At 42.4% G+C, this 16,573-nt stretch overlaps 1 protein-coding gene across 4 annotated transcripts in view; it reads left to right on the top strand.

Annotated features, from left to right (window-relative positions):
• The window catches only part of FNIP2 (folliculin interacting protein 2), a 112,668-nt gene that overhangs the window by 33,320 nt on the left and 62,775 nt on the right, over positions 1 to 16,573 (top strand). For 2 of the 4 annotated variants that reach the window (XM_030887169.2, XM_045295737.1), the window contains 6 exons: positions 5,918 to 6,018; positions 6,115 to 6,186; positions 8,738 to 8,838; positions 9,010 to 9,099; positions 11,636 to 11,707; positions 14,024 to 14,153. In XM_030887169.2, the coding sequence (XP_030743029.1) occupies positions 5,918 to 6,018; positions 6,115 to 6,186; positions 8,738 to 8,838; positions 9,010 to 9,099; positions 11,636 to 11,707; positions 14,024 to 14,153 (566 nt within the window). Of the gene's footprint in view, positions 1 to 5,917; positions 6,019 to 6,114; positions 6,187 to 8,737; positions 8,839 to 9,009; positions 9,100 to 11,635; positions 11,708 to 14,023; positions 14,154 to 16,573 lie in introns of those variants that run through there. The other 2 variants (XM_004708740.2, XM_045295738.1) reach the window with 2 other exon arrangements.

Here is a 16,573-nt window from a genome sequence, read left to right as displayed (position 1 = left end):
CTTGTTTATATCCAAGCCTTTAAGATCCCAGAAGCTATGTCTTTTGTTAGCCGAGCACCATCAGCTTTCTTCACCATGTACTTGACACAATAGGTAGATGTGTGGATTGTGATAAGAGTTGTACAAGTCCCCAATAAAATGATTAATAAAATAAAATAGAATATATCCTAGATATTAAAAAAATAAGAAGCAAATTTAGTTTATAATACTATTATCAATCAGTTGTTGATCATGGATTAAACCATTTTGGATAAGTAAAAAAAAAGAAAGTAGAATTTGCTACTCCAAGGAAGAAAACTTTGTAGAAGAAGAAAGAAATGGCAAGAAGTCTCTTGAGTGTGAAGGCTAGAGCGCTGGCAGCTTTTTAAAGGTGTGTGTGTGTGTGTGTGTGTGTGTGTGTGTGTGTAGAGGTGGTAGAGAATAGGGATTTAGGTTTATTGAGCAGTTTGATTGAGTAGATATAAGAAAGGAGATGGCCTATCATAAATATTTAATAGCAGAAGAGTATTGTTTGATAAGGTATGTATATTACCTTAAAAAAATCACTTATCAACTGTGTTGCTGGAAAAGCAGAACCATGGATGTTACCAGGTCTACAGAAGTTCGTTATTTCAGGGCCTGATTTTGTGTCAGACATTTGCTCTCCTGTGTCTTAAAGCAGTTTGCATTTTAAAAAGTGTAGGGTAAGCATTCCACTGGCTGAGAGCCACCGTTGAAGATGGACCTTGTATCCTAAGAAGCAGCAAATGATAGAGTACCCTAAGAAGCAGGCGGGTGGGAGTTACTAATACTCAGTGTGAAGCTAGCTGGTTTCTGGCTGCATGCAGTGGGGTGTGAACTGTATCAAAACAGAAAAAGGTGTCTTATTGACCAGAGCTGTGAGATCTCTCTTTTTCCACCTCTGCATGCATGGACAGGTGGGTGTAGGCGTGCCTCTATGTGTCAGTGCGCACGCGTCCATGTGGGTATGAAGTTGGAAAAAAAAAGATTGAGGAGAAAATGTTGCGGGCGATCCCGTGTTTCTCCTTGGCTGGGTGGTATTGTCTTCCACGCATACCTACCAGGGAGCATCTGGCAGGTGGGGTGCATACCGAAATTTTGTGGTTTTATTTTCCTCAAGTTGTGTTGGGCTGCCTGGAGCACACTGGTTTGGTTGACATTTATATCTATCCTGTTTTTTAGCATGCCATCAGCACGTGGCATAAATATATGCTCAGTATTTTTTGATATATGAATGAATGTGTTTGGGTATAGGATTCTAGAGCTGAAGGGGAGTTGGGCCCTAAACACAAAGATGTAGGGGCATTCCTTTGTAAATTATCACCAAGAATCAGAAGAATGGTTCAGAATGCAGGCTTTGAGCAGGAGTGCCTTCTAAAGAGAACAGATGTGGGGAAGAGGAGTTTCTAGAAGGAGAATGATTAACAGTGTCAAATCTAGTGAGAGAAGTTCAATCACTCAAGCTGGAAAGCATCCGTGGGTTTGGCAGGTAATCATGTCGAGAACACTTGGGATAAAGGGATGATTCCAGGCAAAGTAGGAGTGCAGTTGGCAAACCAGCCAAGGGAAGAGGGGAGAGACTGGAGGCAACACAGTCCACCCTTTAGGACGAGGAGGCCTGTCCTAAGGTACCCCTTGGCCCCTTGGCTGTTGAGTTGCTTCTAACACGTGGCAACTCTATAGGACAGAGTAGAACTGCCCTGGAGGGTTTCCAAAACTAATCTTTATAGAAGCAAACTGCCACATCTTTGTCCTGTGGAGCAACTGGTTCAGACCCCCTATCTTTTCGTTATCTGCCGAGTACCAGAAGGGTCAAATATATATTTTTAAATCCTTGGAGATATCATGGTGTCTGTCATCTTTTAGACATTCACTGTTACTGTCCAGCAGTATGGACCTGCAGGGAGTGACTGCCTGAAGAAAAAGAGTGGCCAGTGGACTGATGATCCAGAGGCAAATTTTATTTCCAAAGTACAGCTTTATATGTTAATGAGGCAAGGGTGTATAGCCCGCATATGTAACAAAAACATCGTGATAAAATTGCACTAAGCACAAACCGTTCCTTGGGACTAATCTTATCTTTCTCAGTGTCCTCAGGGCATCTCGGGGTTACACAGTGTCCCCAAACACCCCAGAGAGTCACTATTAAAACTCAATTCCCCCCTTTTTATTTCACAGCTAACACTGAAGAGCTAAAAAAATGGCAGCTATTGGCTGAAGCTGTGGTTTTTCTAAAATGCCGCTGGCTACAGAAGTGGAACATTTGGTTAAGCTGAACTTTATGCAAGCTTGAGATCATCCCATCCCGCCTTCTTCTGTTCTTATTGGGACCCTAGAACAATTTCACCCAGAACAGTTCTAACTTCCTTATCACCTTCCTCATCACATCATCATCATCATCATCACATCCTTATCACATTTCTTATCTACTGATCACATTCCTTATCCTTCTTTACTGGTTTTTGGGAGCATACTGAGTTCCTGCACAAACTTTAACTCCTTACTTACTTACTTCTACTTTGGTCTGCCAAGCAATTCCAGTCTTGTTTGTATAAAAGAAACAATTTTTCCCTAGGACTATTACGCCATGCCACCTGTTGGCCTATAACAAGGGCAGAGGCACCTAGGGCTGAGGATCCTATCACTGTTAGACCTACTAAGAGTGGCACTAATATAGGAGCGGTTCTGCGAGATCAGGTGCTTACTGCGATTATGCCCAGGTGTCCTCTTCTTTCTGTCCCACTAAATAGGTACACCTGGGGGATTACATGAACAATATGCACAGCTCAGAATACTTGTTTTGGTTGAAAGTAAGACATATAGACAAGGGGTAAGTCCAGAGGTACAAGCAAACCAGGTGGTAGCGGGGGTTTAAATGGGGTAACAATGTTAAAGTCAGGAAAGCCATTCACCCTGCGCTGGTCTTAAAGCTGTGGCTCAAGCGGCTTCATTTGCCTTCGGTTGCCTAGGGCCACTGGGTCTGTTCCTTTATGATGGCCAGGACAATGCACAACAGACACTTTACTGGGCATCCAGATGGCTTCTAACAGCTGCAAAATTTCTTCTTTATTGTTAATTTCAGTCCCTTCCAAGGTCAGCAAACTTCTTTCCTTATCTTTAAAGGGGACAGGGTACTGATGGGTTGCCACTGGGCTTGCTCTGCTGGGCTTGCTCCGGGTTTTAGGTGAACCACAACTGGAGGTGTGTGGGCTGCAAACGCAGGGGGAGGGTTATCTTCTGCCCAAGCCCCCCAGGACTTCAGTCAATAGTCTTCCCTCATTTGCTCAGAGGAAGGCTCTGTGACTGTCAAGAGATAACTCATTCAAGGGAAGAGTCTCAGAGACTCATCAGAGGGTTTCTTCTTCGGGCCCACCTAATGCTATTTGGGTATGGTCTGGCTGAAAACTGATCACCCCCTTAAGGTTAGTTCAAGAGACAGTTTCTAATTTGCCTGTTGCTCCTTGAATGGTAGTCTTCTTTTGGCTAATGGGGCCTGCTGCTTTCTTGAGGACTGAGTGGTTTGCCCCTGTGTCTACAAGGAATGTGACAGACCTGCTCCCCACTTTCAGGGTTATCATAGGCTCCAGGGGAACAGCAGTGCCCCGACCTCCTCATTGCAGTTCTAAGACTGGAATGGGTGGATTCTCTTCCCAGAGGGACTGATTTCTACACTGAAGTCGTTTGGGGCAGTTGGACTTCTAATGTCTTCCTTCTTTGCAGTAGGCACATTGGTTCTTGCCTAGTGTTTTGTGCACATTCTGTCTGTTCCGCCTGCCTGGCCCGGGGCGGATTTCTGGTCTCCCTGCAGTCTTGGCGAGGATTCTGGCCATTGCTTTGACTTGCTTCTCTTCTGGTGGGTTTCTATGGTTATAAGTCTTTCCTTCTATTCCTAATAATTCACTAATATTTTCCCCTGAAAACCTTTCTAGCTTCTGTAACCTTTTCCTGATGTCTGGTGTGGTCTGGGAACAAAAGCTACATGAACGGCCTTGCAGTTATCTGGTGCCTCTGGGTCTATGGGGGTATAGCCGGTTGGCATCAAACAACCTCTTTAAACAAGCTACTGGGCACTCTTCCTTGCCCTGAATTACACTAGTTACTTTGGACAAATTAATGGGACGGCGCGCTGCCTCCCAGAGACCACTCATCAGAGTCCCGGGGGTAGGTGGGGAGGCGTTCCCTATCTTCAGGGAGGTTTGGGTCCCAGTCAGGGCGGTGAAAGGGGAAAGCCGATTCCAACTCCTGGGGGTCAGTCTCGGTTGCCTGTCTGCTCCCAAGACCTGTTCCTGGCTCTCCCTGCGAATGCAATCACACTCCTCGGCTGTAAAAAGAGTCTGGAGTCGTCGTTGACAATCGTCCCACATTGGCCAAGGGGGATTTGATTCCACAATATCAATGCACAGGGTGATGTAGATGAGTTGGTCTGATGTCCAGTTTTTACACCTATTTGACCTAAAATGAAAACTCGGACTGGGTAACAGAGAGAGATTAAAAGTTCCTTCAGAGGGCCATCCCAGGTAAAAGTTCTGGGAGGCCTGAGTGGATATGGGTGATAAACAGAGGACAGTGAAGCTGGTGCATTAAGCATCGAAGATATGATAATAAATGGAAAATAGGCTTATCCGGGGACCCTTTCAATACAGTGGTACTAAGTTGAGGTACAGCATTAACAACATACAGAGAATCAGATACAACATTTAAAGGAGAAGGATTATTATTTAAAACGACTACCTCAGGTGGTAAAGGCGCAGAGGGAATAATCTCACTCAAAATCTTATGCCCTTCATTTTTCAAGTTTACATCATCCATTTCGTATTCATGTAGAGAAGCACTGTCCTTTTCCAAAATTTTCTTTATCTCCAACCCAAGTCTCCTCATCAAGGGTCCCTTCATCTGGAAACCAGGGATTCAACTCTCACATTACTTCCAAACAATTAATAATCCTATTTCTAGAAACAGAAAGCTCATGGTGTTTTAATGTATGGTAGATAAGTCCGGGAAAAGTCCCCAACTTTCCTTGGGAATTCCCCATGGAGTCACTGCTCCACAACCCCTCACTTTAGGGAAGTCGTCACTCCTTAATATAATTCCAGGTGGCTGATAGCCCCGTCAGGTCCCTGTTTTAGATGCCATATTGTTAGCATCCAGCAGTATGGACCTGCAGTGAGTGACGACCTGCAGGAAAAGAGTGGCCAGTGGGCTGATGATCCAAAGGCAAATTTTATTTCCATAGCACAGCTTTATATATTAACAAAGCAAGGGTGCATAGCATGCATAGTGTAACAATAACATCATGATAAAATGTTGCTAAGCACAAATAATTCCTTGGCACCAATCTTAACTTTTTCAGTGTACTCAGGGCATCTCGGAATGTGGGCAAACATTGTCCCAGCATTCCGGGTTACAGTGTCCCCAAACACCCCAGAGAGTGACTACTAAAACTCAGTGACTCCCTATTCACTGACATTTCTGATCAGTGTTGTGTTGATTATGTAGTTGAATAATACTAAATGATCTTCCTTTTAGGATATGTTTTTAGTACCAAGAGAAGAGTTATACCCTGTTCTTTTTATATGTTAATCTTTATATAGAGAGTTTATAAGTGGAAATAGTTATAATCTTTTTGTCTCACAACAAGATTAAGAATGAACTCTGATAAAGCATTTGGCTCCTGTATGAAGAAACTGTGTATAAAAAAGAAACTGACATTAGTAATGGGTGGGGTGGGAGGGGTAATAGGCAGCCACAATTATAGATTAAAATTGTAAAATGACTAGTAGCTATTTTGAAAAGTAGTATAATTGTTCACTAAAGAGAGACCAGAAGATTAATAAACATTGCTTCTTAATGAATTGTGTGTTGGGCTGTGTTGTGTGCTGTCCTTTGATTCTTGGCCTCTGTCTTTTATGTATGGCAGTATGCAAGACCAGCCTCAGATGTCAGCATGCTTGGGGAAATGATGTTTGGCTCTGTGGCAATGAGCTATAAAGGCTCTACCTTAAAGATACACTATATACGGTGAGTTTGGTCTTCCTTGTCTACTAATTGTGAGAAGTGAGTAGTGATGTTGACTTCTTATTTTTAAAAATGCATTCTCTTTTTCTTTTTTGCTAGTTCTCCTCCACAGCTGATGATTAGTAAAGTCTTCTCTGCTAGAATGGGCAGTTTCTGTGGGAGTACCAATAAGTAAGTGTGGACAGTTTTGCCTACCCTTTTTTAAGTGACTGTTTCTGGAAAGAATAACTGAGAGTCATGCGGATTTTAGAAATGAGAAAGAAGCAGTATGAATCTACATTCACAAAGATGTTTAAAAAGTAATCCTTTTTCTAGAACACATTTTATGATGATGTCACGGGTAGTCCCGCAAATCCAGCTTTTCAGTGCGAAGCCCAGAGAGTTGATCCTTCATGCCATCCAGGGACTCCATTGACCTATGTGTCTGCTGTGTGCTTTAAGTCGGTTCTCACTCGTAATATCCTATAGGCATAATGATCGTGTAGGGTTTCCTAACCTGTAATTTTTAGGGGAGCTTGCCTTTTCTCCTTCCAAGCCACTGGTGGGTTTTGAATCCTGAACTTTTGATTAGCAGCTGAGTGTTTAACTACTGCACCACTAAGACTCCTTCCATTGTCCAATAAGTGAATTAAAAAAAAATTTTTTTTTAAGCCTTTGACATTATCCAAACCAACAGAACCAAACTCCCTGCCATCAAGTTGATGCTGACTCATAGCAACCCTATAAGACATGATAGAACTGCCCATGTGAGTTTCTGAGACTGTAACTCTTTACAGGGGTAGACGGCCCATTGAAGGGCTGGTGGCTTTGAGCTGCAGACCTGGAAGATCATCGCTCCGTGTGTAACCACTGTGCCTTCAGGGCTACTTTGATTTTATCAGGTGTCTTTAAAGACACATCTTCCTTGTTTTCCACATTCGGTGTCTCCATCTGCTCCCCACTGTGCTCCTACCACTGTTCAGTAAAGTCTTGTACTGAGAAAGGAAATCAAAAGGGAAGAGAGGTGAGGCTAAATTAGTGAGTTTATTTTCCAATATTAGTTTACTGTTGTCACCCAGTATTTTTAACTAATCTATCCATCTACCACTTGCTTACATATTTACTTATTTACTCTTTCCAGGAGGCATCAAGCACACAGTAAGGTTTCCCAGGCTTATGGAAGGATGGGTCCTCTGTGCTTGCCATCTTCTCTGAGCAGTCTGTAGTCATTACAAGTGCCTGGCACTTGGGTCATGCAATATTTTGATCTTCACTTCTGAGTTTACACCCCTCTATTTTACACATCTGTGTAGACTTAGAATACCCCAAAATGTCTAATTGAGACCCTTTTTTGGCACATTTGTCCATATATTTGAACACCCATGCAAAGGTATTTCAAGTACTTCTTTTTGGATGTAACAAGAGTATTTATTACCCTTTGGTGCAAGAGGCTTTTTATAACTAAAGGACATTCTTTGAGATAAATGGAGTTTCCTGGTACACTAGAAGGATTGTCCTCTCTAGATTTGGACACCACTAAGTAAGTCTTTGAGGAGCTCTTGTCACGTAGTGGTTATGCATTGGGCTACTGATTGCAAGGTCCAAAGCTCAAAGCCACCAACTGCTCTTCAGGACATAGGTGGGGCTTTCAACTCCCATAAAGAGTTACAGTTCTGGAAACTCATAGGGGCAGTTCTACATTGCCCTACAGGGTCACTATGGGTCTGAATTGATTCTATGACAGTGAGTGAGAGACGTTAAGTCTTTGCTTACACTTAAAATGAAAGAGTGAATGTGCTTATTAATACTGGATTGTCATGAGTACAGCCATTATATTCATTGGTGGTTATTTCTTATAAGAGATTCCTTTTCAGACCCAAACATTTATTACAACTCCATATTTTAAAATACTGAGCTCAGACTTAATGAAAACTTATTTGGGCCTCATTATGATATATAGCCTTGAAGGTGTGATATTTTCCTTGTTAATAAATACAATGAATTATTAAAGCCGGTTACCTTCATCTTCATAGGAGAAAGATGAGACTGTCTGCTCCTGTAAAGATTTACAGCCTCAGAAACCAAAGGAGCTGTCCTATAGGGTCTTTATGTCCTATAGGGTCTATAGCTACTCCTATAGGGTCACTGAGTAGGAATCAACTCATTGGCAGCAGGTGGGTTTACTCTCACTTTAGTTTCGATGAGTAAATTTAACCTTTTAGAAGTTGGAAAATCAAACTGTTAGGAGAGTCATAATTGTTCTTAACCTGTTCTCCGCAAATAAAGCTTGAATAGCCACAGTTTGATGTTCCGATTTACATGGCCCTGTGGGCTAGGCATTGGACTGATGACCCAAGGTTGATGGTTGAAATCCACCAGCTGCTTTACGGAGAAAGTTGAGGCTGTCTGCTTCACACAGACTCAGCCTCGGAGCCCTACATAGGGTCACTGTGTGTTAGAGTCCACCTCTGTGACAGTGGATTTGGATTTTGAAATTGTTAGGTACCTGTTCAGTTTTATAAACTGGACTATCTGCAGAAAGCTGTTCTTTAATTTTCTTTATGAAATTACCAGTTTAATTCCCTTTGGTAGAGATCTTACTCATTTATAAAGTAAAATCTTGAGTGACTGATCAGTTATTGTCTATATTTAGAAGTCTGTTTGCAAACCCCCCCCCCCTTTTTTATTTGTCTCTTTGACGTTTTTCTCCTCTTTCTCCCTTCCTCCCTATCTCTGGCTTTAGCTTGCAAGACAGCTTTGAATACATCAACCAAGATCCTAATTTGGGAAAACTGAACACAAATCAAAATAGTTTGAGTACTTGTCGTACTGGAAGTAACCTAGGTAAAATTGGACACACAGATGGATTCTCGCTTTTTGAGGACCACAGTTGTGGACGTGCATTTTGCTTTATTTGATTTTGTTGTATTGTTTTATTTGTTTCCATTACCTTTAATCTGTGTTTATTTTGTGTGTGTATTCTGTTTGCCTTCTTCTGTGTGTTGCTGTCTCCAGGGCTGCTGCAGGCATGCGGCAGCAGACTGCTGCTGGGGGCAGCTGAAGGAGCGCCCCTCCGGCTCACCCGCAGTGCCTCTTTCCTCGCAGGTTTGTGTGGGATGCTGAGTGCAGTGGGACCACACACTGTTCATAAGTCCTGTGCAGGTTCTTAGAAAACCAAAAATCCTATTTGGATGCCTCTCTAGAAATCCAAGGGGCTCTTTTGATAGGAGATATTAGTTGCATATGTGGTCAACTTCCTGGTGTTTTGAAAATTCCACCAATGAACCTCTGCTGTCAAAATCTTTGCTAATGCCTCAGTGTAAGCTGAGCTTTTGATTCTGATCTGAAATGAGCCCCAATTATTTGTTTTTTGGTTTATTTGTGTGCTTTAAATCATTTTATTGGGGGTTCGTACAACTCTTATCACAATCCATACATATATCCATTGTGTCAAGCACATTTGTACATTTGTTGCCATCATCATTCTCAAAACATTTGCTTTCTACTCGAGCCCCTAGTATCACCTCTTCATTTTCCCCCTCCCTCCCCGCTCCCGCCTCCCCCATGAACCCTTGATAATTTATAAATTACTATTATTTTATCATATCTTACACTGTCTGACATCTCACCTCACCTACTTTTATGTTGTCCATCCCCCAGGGAGGAGGTTCTATGTAGATCCTTGTAATTGGTTCCCCCTTTCTAACCCTCCTTCCCTCCACCTTCCCGGTATTGCTAATCTCACCACTGGTCCGGTCCTGAAGGGTTCATCTGGATTCCTTGTGTTTCCAGTTCCTATCTGTACCAGTGTACATCCCCTGGTCTAGCCGGATTTGTAAGGTAGAATTGGGATCATGATAGTGGGGGTGGAAGCATTAAAGAACTAGAGGAAAGTTGTATGTTTCATCATTGCTACACTGCACCCCAACTGGCTCGTCTCCTCCCGACTCTTCTGTAAGGGGTGTCCATTTGCCTACAGATGCGCTCTGGGTTCCCAGTCTGCACTCCCCGTCATTCACAATGATACGATTTTTGTTCTTTGGTGCCTGATACCTGATCCCTTTGACACCTGGTGATCACACAGGCTGGTGTGCTGCTTCCATGTGAGCCCCTAGCATTTCTAAGAGGATATGTTTTCTGAGTCTCTTCTGCTGCTATGGACTGCTTCCCCTTTTCACTATTCATTCACCTGCACCCTTTCTTCAAACTTCACTCTGATGGGAGCATGGAAGACTTGTTTACTCTCTCTCTTGAACATGTTCTAAGTAGCTGAAATGTAGTTTCTAAGTCCTTTGTAGGTCTAACTAGTCCAGGAGAGGAAACTTCTGAGATTTAACTGGCCTTGCTAGCTCTGGCTGTTGAAATGCCTGTGGTAGTCATGGCATGATCGACAGGTGTGGGGAACTCGGGTACTAACATATTAGTTATGGTTTTTATGCAAATGGTATTCTTCATGCAGTTTTTTTATAGTCTTTATCATATACCTTTATTATAATCTGAAGTACAACTTTATTATAATCTGAAAAATTCTAGTTAACTGATATGCTAATGAAATTAACACACACACACCTACACACATCTACTTAGAATGAGAATAGCAGGTTTATACATTTGAAATTTTTGAAAAACAAGCATGCTTCACAAATACCCAGCAAATACAATAACCAGGCAGCATTTTTGGAACATCGCAATGCTGATAATAACAACAGCTCACCACCCTCCAGGCCAACAGTACATGGTTTATGTCAGTCTGCACCATTCCTACAAGTCTGTTGTACTTCAGAGTCCAATATTTCTAAAACTCAGACCAATAGATGAGTTTTGCCAAATAACTATAGTAATACTGCCTATGGATGTATGTGGCAAAGAACTGGAGGAAGAAATAATTTGAAAACCAACCAAAGTCTTTTCTACTTGCCAAGAGAGTGGGTAATAAACAGAAACATCTTTTAAATTTATGAAATGGTTTTCAAATAGCTCTCTTTCCTAAGTTGCCTTTAGTCATTGCTGAAAAACATTATAAAACATTTTGGAGAAGCAGTGCTGGTCCTGCTAATAATGAGAAAAATGGCTAAATACCGCTGTCTAAAGATGTTTCATTATTTCAACTGCATAGATCACTTGTTATTCAGGTTTTTCAGAATTCATAAACATCAATCAGAAAGGTTTATATGCTAAAGTAGAATAGTTAAGGCCAGAGAGTTAGATGGTTATGCATTTCCTTTTTGCTCTCACCACCTTTTTATATGTTTAAATTTACTTCCTGGTTCATCTGTGTTCTATATAAACTATATACCAATTACAAGCTGAAGCTTCCTTTAAAGGAGACGTAGTGGGGCAGAGTGACATGAAAGCTCTTAGCCGCTAACCAAAAGGTTGGCAGTTCAAACCCACCAGCCTTCCCTTGGGAAAAAGATGGGGCCGTCTGCTTCTATAGTGATTTCTAGCCATGGAAACCTCCTAAGGCAGTTCTACTCTGCCCCACAGTTACTATGTTTCGGCATTGACTTGATAACAACTGGTTTTGTTTGTTTGTTTAGGATAGTATGCTTTGAAATATTAAAAAGTGCTTTAGGTGTTTTAATTTTCTTTTTTTTAATGTTTGAAGAGCCCAATAGTATGGTTTCCTTCTGCCTTTTAGCACACAGCACACCAGTTGATATGCCAAGTAGAGGACAAAATGAAGACCGGGACAGCGGCATTGCTCGATCAGGTACTTTCACCTGTTTTCCTGCCTAATATAACATCTCTATGGTGGTGTAGTAAGTTGTGGGAAAGGAGGAGGACAGATGGGTGGTCTCAGAGCTGCTGGGGTTTTACCTCCATCATCTATAATCCTCGCACATTTATGAAGCTCTGAGACTTTAATGTATAACCTCTATGAGTGACTGCACAGCTAACTTGGGTATTCCATTTTTTTCCCCTAATACTCAAACTCACCTGAGACCGGTATACATTGAGAAGCTTCTTTCCAGAAGGGAAGCTTCCTTAAGCCAGTTGTTCTGGGAAATTGTTTACCAAAGTATTACAAGAAAATATGTATGGGAATAAATTCATCCGTGACAGTGGGAAGGTCTGCCAGTTGGTCTCGCCACCCTTTCTTCTGCTCTGGACACTTGATGATCTAGATTTTATCTCAGGTACCCTTTCCTCCTGACTGCACATCCTACATTTACAGCTACTGCTTTTTATCACCTGCGCCTGATTCTGTCAAAAGCCAAACGAAGAGTCTAGTGGTAGTTTCATTTGGTGATGGATCGATTCGTTTGATTTTTGTGAGTTTATGTAGTTTAGATCTGAGCAGAGTGGTGACCTAATGTAGAATTCAAGGATTCTGAGATGTGTGGCCATGCAGGATGAGCAGGCCGATCAGGCAGCCTGTACCTCTCGCTCAGGAGAGGAGCACCTGCCAGTCCTCCACGTGACACATGGCACGTAGGTCACCAGCCGTTTGTGCAGGATGCGCTCTGGCTGGATCAGGCTGCAGCTGCCTTTCCTCTTGACCATTCCCTCATTGCTGTCTCTGGCCCTTGCTTCAAACACAGCTGGAAGGGGTCTTTGCGCTCCTCCCAGGCGTTACCAAAGCCATGCACTGTGTGTAAACCCACTCCTGCTCTGATTGCTGAATGAAAAGTGCGATTTGTTAGGCGATCTTTCTGCTTGCCTTGTATATGTCACAAAATGTCAACTATATAGCATTCTATTTATGGTTAATAACAAATCATTGGACCCTTTTGGTGTTGATGTTATTTCTGGTAAGTTGGGCAGTGAACCTTTGGTCAGAAGTTAACGCCCATTGTTTAGGCTTGAAACCTGCCCTCCCTCGGTTACCCTGCTGGGATCTGAACTACTGGTGGCCGAGCTGCTGTCACAGCCACATGAAAGCCACCACCGTAGGACACGCTGACAGATGGGTGATGGATGATGATGTTGGGAGGTGCTGTCGAGCCAGTTCTGACTCATTGTGACACTGTGTACAGCAGACTGAAATGCAGCCTGGCCCTGTGCCATCCTCACAGTGTTAGCTTAGAGCCCATCGTCACAGCCACTTGGCAGACCATCTCACTGAGGGCTTTCCTCTTGTGTGATGACCCTCTACGGAGCATGTCTTTTTCCAGGGACTGGTCTCTCCTTGCTTCTTAGAAGCATTCCAGCTGTACTTCTTCCAACATAGATTTGTTTGGTCTTCTGGCAGTCTCTGGTATACTCAGTATTCTTCACCAACATCATCATTCAACTATGTCAACTCTGTCGTTTGATCTTCTTATTCAATTGTCCAGCCTTTGCACGCCTATGAGGTGCTAGAGTACCTCATATGCTACCGCTAGTAAAGGACACCTTCACCCTCAAGGTGTGCTATCTTTGCTTTTGTAACTCTTTAAACAAGTCTTTAATGCAGATTTGCTTAATCTGGTATGTCATTTGGTTTCTTGATTGCTTTCGTGGCATTTCGTGGTTTTTTGATGCTTTCGTGGGCATTGATTGTGGATCCGACTAAAATGAAGTGTATGGCAACGTTAATTTTTTTCTCTGCTTATCATACTTATTGGTCCAGTTGTGAAGATTGTTGTGCCCCATATGTTGAGGGGTGATTCATTTGTGGAAACATCGCAGTTGGTATTCCACCACTTTGTAGAACGAACGGGGCTTTTCCACCCAACGCCTTCAGTGCATTGAGCTGTGTATTTCAATATCATTGGTTGTTGCTCATATACTGCTGCCTGAAAGAAAAATAATGCTGCTGTTTAGATGGTGCTGTCAAAAATTGCACTGTAATTATTGTAAATTTAAATGTGGTTATAATGTATGCATTTGCTAGACCTGTATCCCTGTTCGCTGTCCTTTGTTTTCCTTTTTAAAGACTGCATTCTTTTTAGGTGAACAGACATCTAGTTGAGAGAAATCATAGTCTCCCCCTGCTGGATGTGACTGATAAGAACCTGAACGTTTTAAGTTATTTTGTATGTATGTTTTTAAGTTGCCACTTAAGGACCCACTTGTTTCAACTTTCAAATTTTCTTTCCCAAAGCCTCACTAAGCAGCCTTTTGATCACACCGTTCCCGTCTCCGAGCTCCTCTGCGTCCTCGTCCAGCAGTTACCAGCGCCGCTGGCTTCGAAGCCAGACAACGAGTTTGGAAAACGGCCTCATTCCAAGGAGGTGAGTTGCGGCTTTGCTCTTGGTGTGAATGGTCATGTGGGCACGGCGATGAAGCTCGTGGGACACTGAACTCTTGCCCTGCCTTAGTCTGTGATTAATGAAAAGGAGAGCCAAGCCTTCAAGTTCTAGCTCAGCCTGAGAGCTGACAGGATAGAAATGCTATGGAAAGAATAAATATCCCCACATTTTCTGGGTTGGAAAACCCTTGAAAACACGTGGGCAGTCGAATCATGTATGCATTAGATTTGGTGTTAGTTCAAGATGAGTACAGTCTCTGCAAATTGGCTCTGTTCCAGAAATCACTCTTGTAAATAAGGGCAGATTACAGACCTTCCTTGGCTCACAATACTAGCCAGGTAGTCTGAAAATGTATAAACTCAAAGAGTTTGTGCCATATTTCATCTCTTTGTAAACTTTAACTGCTTGAACTGAGCAGGCATGAATGTGATATAAAGGCAGCATCAAGATACTTTCTCCCTTTCACTTATTTTTTTGTAATGGAAGTTTACTTGTATACGAAGTATGCACTTTTGATGTGTTACAGTGGCAGAGTGGTTCCTTCCAACTTTTTCTTCCTACAGTCCCTCCATTTAAAAGGTTGTGAAGATAGGCTCTACCTGTGAAAAATGAGTGAACTGAGTAGGATTCACTGTGAGCAGGCAGTGGCAAAGATGTCCATGCCTGTAATTCAGACGCTGTGACCAGGAGAGAAGGCCATTCCCACATATGTAATGGTAGGAGAGGAAACCTGATCAATGCCTTGCGGAGCCGTGTCAGAGGCGGGAAGGATGACTTGCAGAGGCGGACTCGGGAGCCCTTTGTGGAAGAACTGGTGCTGGAAGGGGAGTCAGGATGCACAGTGTGTGTCAGCTGCTGGCTTTGCGCATTCTAGTGAGCTCGACTGAAGACAGAAAACACAGCTGCATCACTCACAGGAGCTGCGGCTGCTCGGTTGGTTGGCTTTGGGTGGAATGGCTGTGTGGAGGCAAATGCTCTCTGTCCCTCATGACATGTATGGTGAACGAGCTCATCTGGACTCTTGTTTTCTCATCCACAGTGTACCAATAACAGAGTACACTAGTATCTGCCTTGGGGGGAAGATCAGACTTTCTGCTCCCATAGTGATGTGCCCACAGGGGCAGTTCTGCTCCATCCTATAGAACTGCCATGAGTTAAAATGCCTCAATGGCAGAGAGTTTGGTTTGAGTACCTATCTCAAAATAGTTTTTGAGGGTTAAGTAAGAAAAAGCAAGTTCAAGTGTTTACCACAGGACATGAGACGTGATAAATGAATATTAATCAGTATACTTTACTTCCTGTTGTTATTTCCGCATTTATCACTACTGGTACTGTACCTGTCAGGAGAAGACACTTTCTCCATCACCATTGTCATTTAGATGGATTCCGTGATTGGCAGAGATGGGTCTTGGAAACCTTGTCCTATAGACATCTTCTCTTCACTGAAAACACGTCTGCAGACCTTTCCAGTTTAGATCCACCATTAAGTAGGGTTCCCCAGTCACATCTCCAAAGTCTTTCAAAATCCTCGAGTCGAGGTTGGCATTGGAAACTAAGCAAATCTTTAGTGAACTTGCATCTAAAATTAGTATCTTGAGTTCAGAAAGCTGGTGTAAGCAGTTGGGGCTGATGACATCATTTGTGGAGTCCGTACAGAGAAGTGTGTCTACTGTGTGGTTAAAGCACATGTGCTTTAAAAATGTTTAACTTCAAAGAGTAATGGGATACTGGTGATGTATGAGTAATATGTCGTAAGTGACAAAATGACAGACTATTTTGGTGTCATAGTACTAGATAATATTAAAAAGACTACTTTATTAATAGGTTATTGTGGTTCCTCATAAGATTTTCCTGGCTTGCCTGTCTGCATATTCATTTCTTAGGTTATAAAAGTTTATCCTCTTAGCATCTTCACTTTCATTCAGTATAACTGAAAGCTATTATGTCATTTGCACTTGGCAAATGCAAGGTGGAAAACAATTTATTTTACTTTGGAGGGAATCTTTCTGCTGCTGCAACTCTTCCTGGAACTTGTAAGAGTGTTTTACAGTCTGTGACAGCACGGAACCCATTTCTGATAACTTTCAGGATGTCAGTTTTAGTACATCTACATCCGGTGACTCTTAGAGAATAGTTCATCTGAAAAATACTTATTTCTTCACACAAACCCATTTGATACAAGTCTGAATTGAATTTTAAATGTAAATTTTTTTCCATGTTTCGTTTTAATCATTTTATTAGGGACTCATACAACTCTTATCATAATCCATACATACATCAATTGTGTAAAGCACATTTGTACATTCAGTGCCCTCATCATTCTCAAAACATTTGCTCTCCACTTAAGCCCCTGGCATCAGGTCCTCATTTTTACCTGCCCTCCCCGCTCCCCCCTCCCTCAT

This window comes from Echinops telfairi, unplaced genomic scaffold (assembly GCF_000313985.2).
Source record: "Echinops telfairi isolate 266 unplaced genomic scaffold, ASM31398v2 ScPeMD7_5868;HRSCAF=6743_0, whole genome shotgun sequence".
Taxonomy (NCBI): Eukaryota; Metazoa; Chordata; class Mammalia; order Afrosoricida; family Tenrecidae; genus Echinops; species Echinops telfairi.
The sequence above is the reverse complement of the archived record's forward strand: the minus strand, read 5'-3'. Positions and strand labels throughout refer to the sequence as shown.